Source organism: Octopus bimaculoides, chromosome 11 (genome assembly GCF_001194135.2).
Source record: "Octopus bimaculoides isolate UCB-OBI-ISO-001 chromosome 11, ASM119413v2, whole genome shotgun sequence".
In the NCBI taxonomy this organism is placed as follows: domain Eukaryota; kingdom Metazoa; phylum Mollusca; class Cephalopoda; order Octopoda; family Octopodidae; genus Octopus; species Octopus bimaculoides.
Window position 1 is genome coordinate 52912934 of NC_068991.1, and position 14302 is coordinate 52927235.

At 37.9% G+C, this 14302-nt stretch overlaps 1 protein-coding gene across 4 annotated transcripts in view; it reads right to left on the bottom strand.

Moving 5' to 3' along the window:
* LOC106873216 (coiled-coil domain-containing protein 134) overlaps positions 1–14302 on the bottom strand; it is a 73384-nt gene that overhangs the window by 24079 nt on the left and 35003 nt on the right. The window contains exons 1-2 of one of the 4 annotated variants that reach the window (XM_014920494.2): positions 8764–8918; positions 1708–1826 (exon numbers count right to left, since the gene is read on the bottom strand). In XM_014920494.2, coding sequence (XP_014775980.1) covers positions 1708–1764 — 57 coding nt within the window. In that variant the 5' untranslated portion in view covers positions 1765–1826; positions 8764–8918. Of the gene's footprint in view, positions 1–1707; positions 1827–7589; positions 7724–8075; positions 8605–8763; positions 8919–14302 lie in introns of those variants that run through there. The other 3 variants (XM_014920469.2, XM_014920483.2, XM_014920476.2) reach the window with 3 other exon arrangements.

Sequence of the window (14302 nt, forward strand, 5' to 3'; positions counted from 1 at the left end):
TATATATATATATATATATATATATCATCATCATCATCGTTTAATGTCCGCTTTCCATGCTAGCATGGGTTGGACGATTTGACTGAGGACTGGTGAAACCAGATGGCTACACCAGGCTCCAATCTGATTTGGCAGGGTTTCTACAGATATATATATATATATATATAACATGATTACACACACAGATATATTATCATCATCATCATCATTTAATGTCTGTTTTCCATGCTGGCAAGGGTTGGACTGTTTAACAGGAGCTGGCTAGGTAGATGACTGCACCAGCCATCACTATCTGTTTCAGCAGGGTTTTTACAGCTGGTTGCCCTTCCTGACACCAACCACCTTACAGAGAGGACTGGATGCTTTTTACATGGCACCAACATTAGCAGGGTCACCAAGTCACTTATAACACAAAGATCCTTTGAGAGGGGGTGCATTGAAGGAGGTTGCTTTGTGCCAGGTGATGACAGGTTAGAGTGTAACATTGGGACAGAAACAGGTGTTTTGCTGTAGAGGAGATAACAGAGTTACCTGGAGAGAGAGAGAGAGAGAGAGAGAGAGTGATCAAGAAGGAGAGAGTGGAAGAGAACAAGAAGATGAGAGTGCAAGACAGAGTGAGAGAGATGGTGACGAAGTGTCAGGGCATACCCTCAAGGTATGGAGATGAAAATATAAATGCGATGGTAGAGTATTGCCAAGAATACATGAAAAGGGAGTAGGACTTCACATGAATGCAAAGAGCAGAAGTGGGTGGGATGCAGTGACTGGTGAAACCTGAATATATAGAGGAGGTGGAGGACAACAGGATAACAATGATACAGTGAGCAGGGCGGTGAGAACAGGATTGGAAAGCAGGAGATAAGCATAAGCATAGTGCATGAAAATGAGAAAATGTGAGGAACAGAAGAGGAGATGTAGTTTGGTTTGTTGGGGTAGGGTGTATGAAAAAATTTATTATTACATATGGGTGGAACACCCAGTTTCAGGTCTTTTCAAGATCCTCATATTGCCATTGGTCCATTGTCATCTCCATGAAGTCCAACATCCTGAGATCGGTCATCACTATTTCATCCCATGTCTTCCTAGGTCTCCCTTGTCTACTAGTGCCATCCACTTTAAGCAATCAGCACTTCTTAAAACTGTCTTCATTCATATGATTCACATGTCCAAACCAATGTAGTCTTCTCCATTGCTGCATTCAGAGCCCATGTCTCATTACCATGGAGTATAGCCATTCATACACAAACATCATACAATTTGCCTTTCACTCAGAGTCATTTTGTTGCCAAAAGAAGTAATAGTCCTCTGAACTTTCTCCATCTTATTCTTATTCTAGCAATAATATTTTCAGAACATCCTCCACCACTGCTGGCTGATTGGCAGACTGGATAGATGGAAGGCTGGATGGATGGATGGACGAATGTATAGTTTCCATCTACCAAATTCATTCACAAGACATTAGTTGTCCCATGTCTACTGTAGAAGATAACATGCCCAAGGTGCTGCACAGTGGGATTGAACCTGACAGTACATGACTGCAATGTAAGCTTTTTAACTATACAGCTATAACTGTGCTTATTAAGGACATAAGAAACAAAGCAGATATCAATTGTTTTAAATAGCAAATATTTTGGTTTCTACACTAATTAGATTGGTTTAGAAAGTGAGACAATAAGTCAAGAATTACAAAAGTTTATGATTGATTACCTTGAAAATTTCTTCCAATGTACTTTTGGTAAACTTGTATTGATTAACTGTATTCATCTGTAACAGGTGGTTTATAGCTTCTTTTTGTAGACTGCGTTGATAACGGAATAACTTTTGATCTATTTAATCATTAAGGAATAATTTTGAAACAACATCACCAAAATGAAAAAAAAAAAAGGATTTTCACAATATTTACAATCAAAACTGTGTTGACAAGAATAGAAAATGATCTGTTAGCAAGAATCAGAATAACAAAAACCTGAAGAAATAAGTCTATGCCAACACATACACACAGACATACGTATACACATGACAGGTAAAGGCATGGCTCCATAATTGAGAAGTTGCATTGAAACCATGTTGTTTCAGGCACAGTCCCCACTTATGCAAGTTTCATCCACTATATCAGTAGGCCAACCAATGCTTTGTGAGAGGATTGGATAGACAGGAATTGCTTCCCATTCTGACATTTTTTTGTATGTTGGACAACATGCTCCGCTTCATAGACCACAGCTTCTGTGTGGAATTGATCATTCATTGAGCACTTAAGAATCAAAAAGAGGTGCAATGTTATAACAATAAACAGCTATATCTATAAGCGGTACAAAATCAAAAGGAAGTTACTACAACAGTCTTGATCATACCTGTATGGAAGTAGACAGTGCAAGCTTTCTTTGGCAGAAGGTGAGTCATTCTAAAAAATTCATTCAACCTGAACACTCCCAAAAAGCAAAATTTTGGATACTGCCCTCATGAATGGAAATATGTTTCGGTAATGTGATCATGTCCTTTTTTGGACTAGAAACCAACATATACACATAAACACAGCTTACACACTTCAGTCAAAGTGAAAACCAAACCATGAGAAACAACTCTTCTTTTTCACCCAGAAAAATGTTTAAAATTCTTTTCACTATGTTCCATTTCTTTTTACCAACACTGAGCCACTCATTAGAAGCTATGTACTTCCATCCAGTATGTTTGAAGTCATCAAGATTGCTTTATTACAATAGTTAGTGCAAAATCAACAGGAAAATTCTGAGCAGTTATATATCATATAGATAGCAAAGTAAAAAGGTTAGTTCATTCCCGAGTCATATAGACTCATAGAGCTGGTTTCCTGGTTTCCATGGCATATATATTCCCCACATGAACAGGATGCCAGCCTGTTGCAGAAATACTCGTTTTTGCCAGCTGAGTGGTCTGGAGCAATGTGAAATGAAGTGTTTTGCTTAAGAACACAACGCATTGCCTGGTCCAGATTTTAAATGACAATAATGAAGATACAGAGTGAGTCAAGGGTCAAGAGTTTACATTTAATTTATGCAGATCACCTTGATCATGTGTTCTACAGTTTTTGGACATGTTGAGGTCCCTTGGTTACTGGAGATAAGGTCAGACAATTGTCAGGCTGACAAAGACTATTGAGGCTGAATGTCCTCTTATCTCCAGACAATAAGCCTGTCCTTTTCCTTAATGACATGTCAACCTTGGAGAATTTTTGTTTCTTTTGATTATCTTCCCTCCTCAAGTGGAGCTGACCTTAACTGCCATTTGGCAATTATGACACACCCTCTAGATGTGGAGATGATTTCAAGAAATAAAGAATATGCTGTACAGTATTTGATATATCTGTATCTATCTACATTGTTTGAATACATGCCACTGGCTACCCTGAATTATTTCTCTTAGCTCATATGCATTTAATACACATATATGCACACAAACATATATACATACATAGCATGAGGTGTTCAGGATTGCAGTGTATCAGAGAGAATAGAAATGTTGTGGGTGAGAAATATGTCTGTATGGATAATGGCATACTTACACTTCGCAATTCAGAGAAGGAAGATGCTTGGCAGTGCCACTATGAAAGGTCGCTAAATGTGGAGAACGCATAGGAGAAGGAGAGAATCTTTGAAATATAGAACCAACTGAGAGACCAACTATCAGAGTTGACAGCAGTATAATAAATAAGGCAATTCAAAATATAATGACAGGGAAATCTCCTGGACCATCAGGAATCACTGCGGAGTAGGATACCAATGTGACCTAACCAGTAGGAAGGGTGTCTGTCCTCAATGTGTGGTAGCCATAATAAGAGCAGATTGAAAAAAGTTCAGGGAGCCATTACCTATCCTAGCAGCAAAGAGCTTCTCTTTCAAAGTCATGAGCAGACTGCATGATGCTTATGCATGAAGTGTACTGCTGCATAGTAGTGAGATGCAGGCTTTAAATATGAAGGTCCAATGAAGACTAGAAAAAAATGAGGTAGCATGCTTTGCTGGATATAGCACAGGAATGACAAGGTATAAATGAACTGAGACAAAATGATTATAAGGGGAATCAGATGTATTGTGTAAGAAAGGAGACTGAGATGATATCAATATGTGATGCAAAGGGAGGATGGCAGATGCACAAGAGTGCCAAGCACTTAATGTGAATAGTACATGTGGAAGAAGGAAACTGGGGATACTTTACAATAATGTGGTGAAAAATGATCTCAAAATACTAAACCTGATGAAGAGGACAGGGGCTGTATCAGCAGGCAAACACAGTGCTGCAGAAGACATAAACCCTTGTGCAAGCTAGGCAAAACGCTGATTAGAATAGTGGGTAGTGAGTGTACAACCACTTACCTATCCCCTTGCATCTCTCCATCTCTTCTCCTACCCACTGCATACTATGCCCACCATCACTGACAGAAAAACAATCTGTGCAGACTGAATATCCCCTTCCTTTGTTCTTCAGAACCACTCAAGCAAATCTTTACCTACCCTTCCTAATTTATCTGTCATCATACTTTCTTTTTCTTTACATTTTTGGGCTGTTCCTTGAGGATATGCTCTGGTCTCATCATTGTCATGTCTCTTTTCTACAACACTTTATCCACCCACATATAATTTATAGTAGCACTGAATCACCTGCTGCTCAAACCACTCTACCAGCCTCTTCACTCTGTGACTATCTCATTCTACTCTTTTCTTTTCCCTAACACTGTCAGTCTAGTATCTACCTTCTCAAAGCACTAAACCCATTCCTCCCATCACACATTAACTTTTCAAGACCTCACCAAATGTCACCACTCTCTCTCCTATTCTCCTCCTCTCTTGTGAGGTAGATAATAAGGAAGCTCCACAAGCGCTGGTGCATGTTAAAGACATGGTCTTCCAATCCATCAGATCCTACTGAACTGTTCATGTGTGTGTTCCACATCCTGAGCTGGCTGATGATCAAAAGGACCAATTTTATAAGGTCCTTTTGCAGTCTACCTCAATGATGAATGATAGTAATGTTCTTATTGTGGCTCATGACTTCAACAGACACATTAAGCATCACTCCAATGGATTTCATGGTGTATATTGAGGTTACAGCTTTAGCTCAAGAAATGAGAAGGGAGTAAGGCTACTGGTGTTCTGTGATGTGAATGATTTGATAATCTGCAACATTAATTTCAAGAAACCAACCAGCCACCTAATCATCTACCAATCTAGTAGGCACACAAGCCAGATTGGCTACATTCTCACAAGAAATCAGGATAGACAGACACTTGTAAATGCAAAGTCTTCTCCAAGTGAAGAATGTACATGACATAAGTTAGAGGTTAGTGACTTCAGACTTAGAGCTGGAACAACTCAGAAAAACAAGCCAGTAGCCAGTCTGGAAAAGAAAAATATAAAAACCTGAAGACCCAGCAAATTGAGAAATTTAGAGACATTCTAATTTAAGCTTTTAGCAAAAAGGAGGAGTTAGAGGTGTATAGCAGACAACTGTGTAAAAAGGTAACCTGCATGAAACATGTGCAAAGGAGATATATATATAGGCACAAGGCCTGAAATTTAGGGAAGGGGATTATCAATTACATCAACCCCAGTACACAGCTGGTACTTATTTTATCGACCTTGGCAGCATTTGAACTCAGAATGTGAAGACAGATGAAATGCCACTAAGCATTTCACCTGGCATGCTAACAATTCTGCTAGATTGCCACCTTAAAATACACAGTAATAATACAAGGGTAATGGATGTCGAAATTATGTGAAAACTAAGTTAGATACGATCCTTTGGTTATGTTAACTTAAAAGGTAGAGCAAATGTCAGCATAAAAGATACATGGAGGTGCAAAGCGTAGTGGTTTGGATATTCAGCCCATGACATTAAGGTTGTGAGTTCGATTCCCAGCAGAGCACTGTATCTTTGAGCAAGGTACTTTATTTCATGTTGCTCCAGTCCACTTAGCTGGCGAAAATATGTAGTAAGTGCCTGTATTTCAAAGGGCCAGCCATGTCATATTCTGTGTCATACTGAATCTCCCTAAGAACTATGTTAAGGGCATGCATGTTTGTAGAGTGCTCAGCCCACATGCATGTTAATTTCATGAGCAGGCCGTTCAGTTGATCGGATCAACTGACATCCTTGTTGTCATAACCAACAGAGTACCCATATCAAAGATACATTCACTATGAACATTTGAAGTTAATAGCAATTAATGGAAAGTATCCGTAGCAGATGAGGTGGGGGGATCCAAATAGGGTCAATTTCAGATGCTGGTCTTTTCTTATGAGACGCTGCAACAAGACCAACACATGTGGTCACATAAGACAATCATCCAACCTTTGATAGAACAAGAGAACGGATGTTAATATATTGATGATAGTAAGGGGGAGAATTGGCAGATTCATTAACATGCAGGACAAAATGCTTAGTGGTATTTCATCCATCTTAACGTTCTGAGTTCAAAAGCTGCCAAGTTCAACTTGCCTTTCATCTTTTTGGGGTCGATAAAATAAGTACCAATTGAGTACTGACTTATCCCTCACCCCGACATCGCTGGCCTTCTGCCAAAATTTGGAACCAATATATTGATGATAGTAAGGCAGTGAGCTTGCAGAATTATTACCACACTGGACAAAATGCTTAGCGGCATTTTGTCCACCTTCACATTCTGAATTCAAATTCTGCTGAGATCTACTTTGCCTTTCATCCTTTCAAGGTCGATAAAATAAGTACTAGTGGATATAATCAGTTGAATCCTTCTTCCCAAAACTGTAGGTCTTCTGCCAAAATTTGAAACCAACATATTGATGATAGTCATAATTAAATTAACAATTAAGGACAATAAGTCAATATATCTAAAATCTAGGTTTAAGATACACTAAATATCTTTTACTCGTTTCAATAACTGAACAGCAGCCTGGCTGTACTCGAACAAATCGAGCCTAATATGTATTTTTTGTTTGTTTTTTAAAGTCTGGTACTTATTTTATCGGTCAATTTTCGATGAAGTGCTAAGTTACGAGAATATAAACAAACCGACGTCGGTTTGTGGGAGACGAACATAAAGACACACACATGCATGACAGGATTCCTCAGTTTCCGTCTACGAAATTCACTCACTACACATTGGTCACTCCAGGGTTATAGGAGACGCTTGCCCACGGTGCCGTGCAGAGAGAGAGAGTAAGAGAGAGAGAGTGTGAGAGAGAGAGTGTGAGAGAGAGAGAGAGAGAGAGAGTGCCACTTACACATACATGCAAAAAAATATATACATGACAACACACTTTCACTCTCTCTTTCAGCCACTCACGTCCATTTCATAAACACGTACATACATTTTTCACTTTCTCGAAGAGTAAAGAAATAAAAAATTTTACGGAAATTAACGAACAAGATCATATGTGATTGATAAGTTTGTTGCTAGTAACGAAGGAATACCATAAATAATACTAAACGAAATAACACAAGTGATTGCTTAACACAGCAGAGAGACTAAGACAAAATAGAACGGAAGAAGCCTCATACAGGTCTTTCTAATTTTTAGAAATAGCAGCCAATTTCTCTCCAATTATACTTTCCAGTGTGAACGTAGATAAACTTACGGATCACCGTCCTTATACACTTAAAAAGCCATTATGGTCATAGCAGAAATACATTTACTCATCGGTTGACTCGATCAGGGTTAGTTTGAGGCTAAACAACATCAAAGATAAGAGAAACATTATATTTATATATAAACCGGTAAGATAAACGAAGCGAATTAACCGAATAAAATTATTTGTGAACTCGGATAACAAAGTTAATGATTTCATATTAGATATAATCAGAATTTATCCCATTACGTGTTACTAATTTCTAATAAGAACATAAAATATTGCCGAGCACATTTCAATAACATCCCTGGTGTTTATTTATCTCGTAAAGCAATGTTTTTTTTCCAGGCGGCATTTAAATTGCGAAGGGGGACATAACTAAACATCACAACACGTTAACCGACACTTAACTATTTCTTCGTGACTTAACACGAAGCATGCTGCTTATAAACAAAATTCTGTTAAAAATTACACGAACTAAACATTCAAGGATACAAGTAGCAATATTTTTTTCTTCATTATTCTTGAAATCATCAGCGGAAGATCCTGAATCTTTAGCCTGTCCCAGTAAAATCATGTTTAGTAAAAGATACACATTATAAAATATCCAGTTGTGTACCACCATTGTCACTGTTTTCACCGGAAGTGGCATGGACTTCTATGAAACGTGTGCTTTTAAGAATCTCTCTCTCTCTCTTTATCTTTCTATCTATCTATCTGCCACATTCTTCCGGCTTTTCGTTCTGAGTTCAATCCTCACCGAGGTTACAGTTTCCTGTAATCCTTTCAGATTTGAAAAAATAAGTACCAGTCAAGTTCTGGAGTCGAGACGAACGACTATCTCCTCCCCTAAATTTCAGGCATGTGCCTATAGTAGAAAGCATTTTGAAAAAAAAGTGCGAGCTAGCAGAATCGTTACTACGTCTAATAAAATACTTAGAGGCATTTCGTTCGTCTTTATGTGCTGAGTTCAAATAACGCCGAGCTCGACTTTGCCTTCCATCCTTTCGAAATTGATAAAATAAGTACCAGTCGAGAACTGGGGTTGATGTATTCGAATTACGCCCTCCCCCAAAATAGCTGGCCTTGGTGCCAAAATTTGAAACCATTATTATCATTTCGTGGCCACCAAGAATAGATTAAAAAAAACAACTTCTGACGTTATGTAAACATCTAATCTTACAAGAATTAGTCTGTGACGATATGACCAATGTATACTCCGTTTGTTGTTTTAGCCAGGCTCATTCCTGATGGAGGAAATTTTTTAGAATGCTGTCATCACCTGTCAGAACTGTCCCTCTAATTTTATTCACAACTTTTCACAATTCCTTTACTCCTGTCTTCCGAAGCGAAACGTTTGTTTGCCTTACATCCTGTAGTAATCCAGCAACCTTTTTTATTAGTTAATAGATAAGAAATTTCTAAACGTCATCTTCCACAACAATACTGTGTTATGAATAAAGACAATTTGAATTGAATGTGACAAGCGTGTGTGGGAAAGACTTCGTTTTGTACCCCACTCCCATTAAATTTTTCTTTAATATTACACGTGGTAGGAAGTTAATTACCGACCATGTCTTATAATAATAATGATGAGAAAGTCATAAAAATTCATTTCTATTTTAAAAAACTTCATTTCTGTATTATGTATATTCATGTCCCAATTTATCTAACGTTAAAGCCTACATTGCCTAACACTATGAAATTTGCCGAACCTGGGGATATGAATATACGTAATACAGAAATGAAGTTTTTTTTAATAGAAATTCTTAATTTTTATGACTTTCTCATCATTATCATTATAAGATATGGTAGGAAATCAATTTTCCACCATTCTTTTATTTGTTTCAGTCATTTGACTGTGGCCATGCTGGAGCACTGCCTTTAGTCGAACAAATCGACCCCCAGAACTTATTCTTTGTAAGCCTAGTACTTATTCTATCGGTTCCTTTTGCCGAACCGCTAATGTTTTATATATATATAGTCAATTTCAACATGAAGAAGCAAGAAAAATCACGAAAAAACAACGCGAGGACGTGGAATAAGTACAGTGTTATTGGACGCTCAGGATAGGAAAGAAAAGAAAGAGGATTTAACGTTTCGATCGGAGATCTTCGTCAGAAATATAGGGAAAGAAAATCACAAACGATGCACAGACGGTCACATATTGGAACGACTGGAAAGGAAAGGGTGGAGAAAAAGTTCTTTTCAAAGACAGGAGAGTGCAAGAGAAGGAGGTGTGTGTGTATGTAGTTGTGGCTGCTTATGTATGTGTGTGGTTGAACATAATATCGTTAAGGTCATGGCTGTCTGTTGTGTGTCTACCTACACATGTGCGTAGGAGAATGGTCAGTAGAAAGGTATTGGTAGTTTGAAGTATGTGTTTTGTTTCCAGTGCGCGTGTGTATGTATGTGTGTGTACGTGTGGGTATGTATGGATGTGTGTACGTGTGGGTTTGTGTGTGCGCGCGTGAGGTTGTGTCTGTGGAGTAATTATACTTTACTTTGTGTGTGTGCTTGTACGTGCGTGTGTGTGTACATGTATGTATAATTGTGTGCGTCTATGTATGAGTGTGTGCTGTGTGTGTATGGGAGGTATGTGTGGGTTCATCTGCGTGGGTACATGTGTGTGTGGATTTGTGTGTTTGTGCATGTATGTGTGAACGAGGGGTTTGTATGGGTATAGGTGCGTTTTTTTGCGCGGGTGTGTATGCGTGTATGCGTGGGATTGTGAGTGTTATGTATGTGTGCGTTCATATGCGTGTGTGTGTATGTGTTGCGTATGTGTATGTGTGTGCATGCGTGTATGTATATATTGTGTGTATGTGGGGTGGGGTGGGGGTGATGAAATTTTGAAATGCCGATTTTTGCCAATTTTTTTTTCAGATTCGTAATCTCCGTACCCGAAAACGGGGGTTTCTATTAAAAAAAAAATTTTTAATAAGAAATAAAGCGGGTGGAGGGTACGAAAGGAAGTCTTGCCTTAAAGAGCAAACCAATGCTTAAGTTAAAATTTAATGACATCCACATCTCCAAGTTGGAAAATTTTTATTCCATTCTTCTTTTTAATCATCGGCGAACACAAGCTACGAAATCGTATCTAATCTCGAATAAAACTGACATCAACGAAAGTTGTTTAGAGTTATCTTACTTGAAAACTCATCACCATGGTTGAATATAAATGTGACTGAATTTAGTGTTGCCTGAAGTACTGAAATGACATTTAGTAGGGGGTCTTGATTTATACTAATACACGCACACATACATCCTCATGGATGATGGTGGCTTAACAAGCCGATACTTCGTAATCATCAACAATATTCTTGTTTAAGAATAATAGATATATAAACAAGATTAGAAATATTAATATAGTTTCAAAAATAGAAATATTAATATAGTTTCAAAAATAGAAATATTAATATTTCTAAGTCTCTCTAAAGGAGACTACGGCAGCGGTACTGGATATTGACAGTTATTGCCAAGCTAACATGGCAGTCCAGAAAAATAAGGACTAATGCTTCCGTTGATTAGCTCGAAGAGGCCATCGCCTCTAGCTAGCTATGTGACACACGAACCTGTGTCCATTATAACCTTCGAACAGGGGAGGTCAGCCGCTTCCTCTTGGAGCTAATCAACGTCTTATTTTTCTGGTCTGCAATGTTAGCTTGGCAATAACTATTAATATAAACAAGATTAATAGATATATAAATATGATCCAGGGATCCGAATGTAGGAAGTTTGTAAGCTTCAAGCAATAGGAGGAAGTATAGAGAAAACAATATACAATAAGATACAATAACAATTTGTTATCACCAAGAGTTATGTGTATATATATATATATATATATATTTCCCCATTTCGAAGTTGCAAAGAAATTCAATAAAGTGATAGTTTCTATACAGTTCACTGTTAAGAAGTTAGGAGCTAGTTTGTTTTTTTTTCCATTCGCAAAATATGCATTTTTTTAAAAGGAAGTAATAAATCTGAAAATTGGCTATAATAATGTAGCTTTCCAGTCTCATTGATTTGCAGGTATGATGTTGAGAAAAAAAAATTGGAGAAAAAAGTTGCAGAGGTTTAAAAGTCGAAAAGTCACACCAATTTGAACTTCTAATTTGTCTCTTGAGGTCTCAGTGTGAGACTTGGAGTCAACTTGTACAAATACAAAACAAAAGTATATACATAATAATAATAATAATAATAATAATAATAATAATAATAATAATAATAATAAATAATTTAATCAAGGCAGCAAGTATTGTTGCAGCAGAAAATGAGGGTGTTGATGTCAAGAAAAAGAAATGTAATGGGAGTGACAAAAGAAAAGACCCATGGTGGAAAAAATGAATACAGGCAGTGTTAGATATGCTATCGAAGGAAATTTCTGTGTTAGACCGAGAAGAGAAAGAGGAGCTTAAAAGCGAACAAAAATACAGGGCGCTGAAAAGGAAGTATAATATTGAAAGAAAGGGCCTGAAAGTGGTAATAGAAGAACTGAAACAGCGCCTCGTTGCAAGGAAAGCAAAGATGGTAAGATATGAAGGGTTACCACCAGAATAGGTTATTCAGAGTAGATCAGAAGAGATTCTATAAAGAAATAAATGGAGAGTGTACAGATGAAAAGGTGATACCAGATAACAATGAAAGTCAATGGTTTTGGAGTGACCTCTGAAGCAAAGACAAAGAGCACAAGAAGGTTGCTGAATGGTTGCAAGAACTGAAACAAACAGTAGTTTGTCCAAAACAGACAGAACTAGTCATTTCAGTAAGGGAAGTGCAGGAAATCAGCAAAAAAAAAAAAATGATTTCGAGGCCAACTCTGCAATTCTGCGAAGATTACTGAGGGAGCAACATCCACCCTGCTGTACGAGCGACAATGAGATGATGTAAGGAATACGAGGTTAGGCTATCACTTGTAGATTATGTACATAGATATAATTAGGGAGAGGGTGTACGTTGAAATCTTTTTATCGTTATTCAGTTGATGTAGATTTTTTTTTTTTTGGTATGTATATGTAGAGGAGGGGAAGCGTGCCTTGTGCATGGAATGATCGTGGGACCAGAGGGACATATGATGTTATGAGATGAGATAGCAGGTGAGGTAAGGAAGAAGCAGGTGTCACCAGCGAGTGTCAATTGGATGAGCATTGAACTAGCGGGGGAATGTTCTCAACTTGTCGTAAAGCTGTTTTTATTCCTTTTGTGGTGTAACATGGTATCTCTATTTCCTACTGTTTGTAGTGACGTCATATGGCGCCAAAAAGGCATAGTCGCCATTACTCCATCTTTAACCACGCATGCGTGGATTTCGACATCCAAGCGTTCCCGCTTCTATTCTCACTCTTACCACGCCAGACAGCGAACAAGCAAGACGGTCTAAAACAAGCTCTCATTGAGTGTGAAAGAAGGAAGTTGTCTCTCCAACGATTCATCTCTAGGGACAGTACATCTACATTCAGGCTATATATTTTCCACCATAAATAAATATTGTTGTTGATCAGTTTGGAGTTCTGCGTTCTGTTCACTTCTAATTTAATATAGGAAAGTCAGGTGTACATCTAATGATGTATAACCCACTTTCCTAAATGTTAAAGTAAGAACGAATAGTTTTCCCCTTTGATCACCTAATACCCATCACAAAATCTTTGGCGGTAAAGTCGACATAAATTCGACCCAAAATAGTAGCACAGAAGCAAAATCATTTTCATATCCTGAAGATGATATCAGCGACACCATTTTAGTAACTATTGTTCTCAGTAAATCAGGTACGTTTATGTAGGTGGTTGCTGTGTGTGATTATATGCCTAACATTCCCTTTCCTCTACTCTCACCGCTATCATATTCCCTCTGATATACATACCTCTCTCTTTCTCACTCTATAACACCTTTAAGTTCGTTAACGAGAAATGTTTTTGAGTACGGACATAAAAGCTCCTATGCTTTCATGTCAGCTACGGCCTAGCGATTCCAACTTCCAACAACAGTTTTATGGGATCGTATCAAGCTGTGCCGATATAACGTAGAATAAATATAGTGATAATAATAATGATCCATGGATGGAATGTATAAATATACTAGCTAACCTTGGGCCGTCAAAAATAACGGCTAATTGTAGTATTTTATATATGAATAAGGTACATAATAATCACACATACAAACATTCACATTCTTCCCTTGTACATGCACACACATATACTCAAACAGAGTTGAAAGCAGTTTAACTTTTCTTTTCAGCGTTGAACATTCACCATCCCATTTCCATTGCACACACACACACACACACACACATACTCACACACATTCACATACCTCCCTTTTACATACTCACACATATACTCACACTGAGTTGAAACGCTGATTTTTTTCACCCCTTCCTTTCTCTATTACTATTACTTTCTCTCACTCTCTCTCAGTCAGGGCTATTACTCTCACTACTTCTCCTTCACTAAACTACTATTTTCTTCTCTCCCTTCACTGATACATTTTCCCCATTGTACGCCGGTTTGGTTATTTATAAAGATACCCGAAAAAAACCGCATACCTCGGTAACCCGTGGTCCGATTTTCGCAAAACTTGTTTTATTCCGTTTGTACTCACATGAGCATCCGATTCCTGATCTCTCCTGCTTCTGTCTCTTCCCCTCTGTCTCACCAGACTCTCAGCCCTTGCTTTATCAGTTTCATCGATCTTGGATAAATATTTCGTAAAGGACCCGTTCGTAC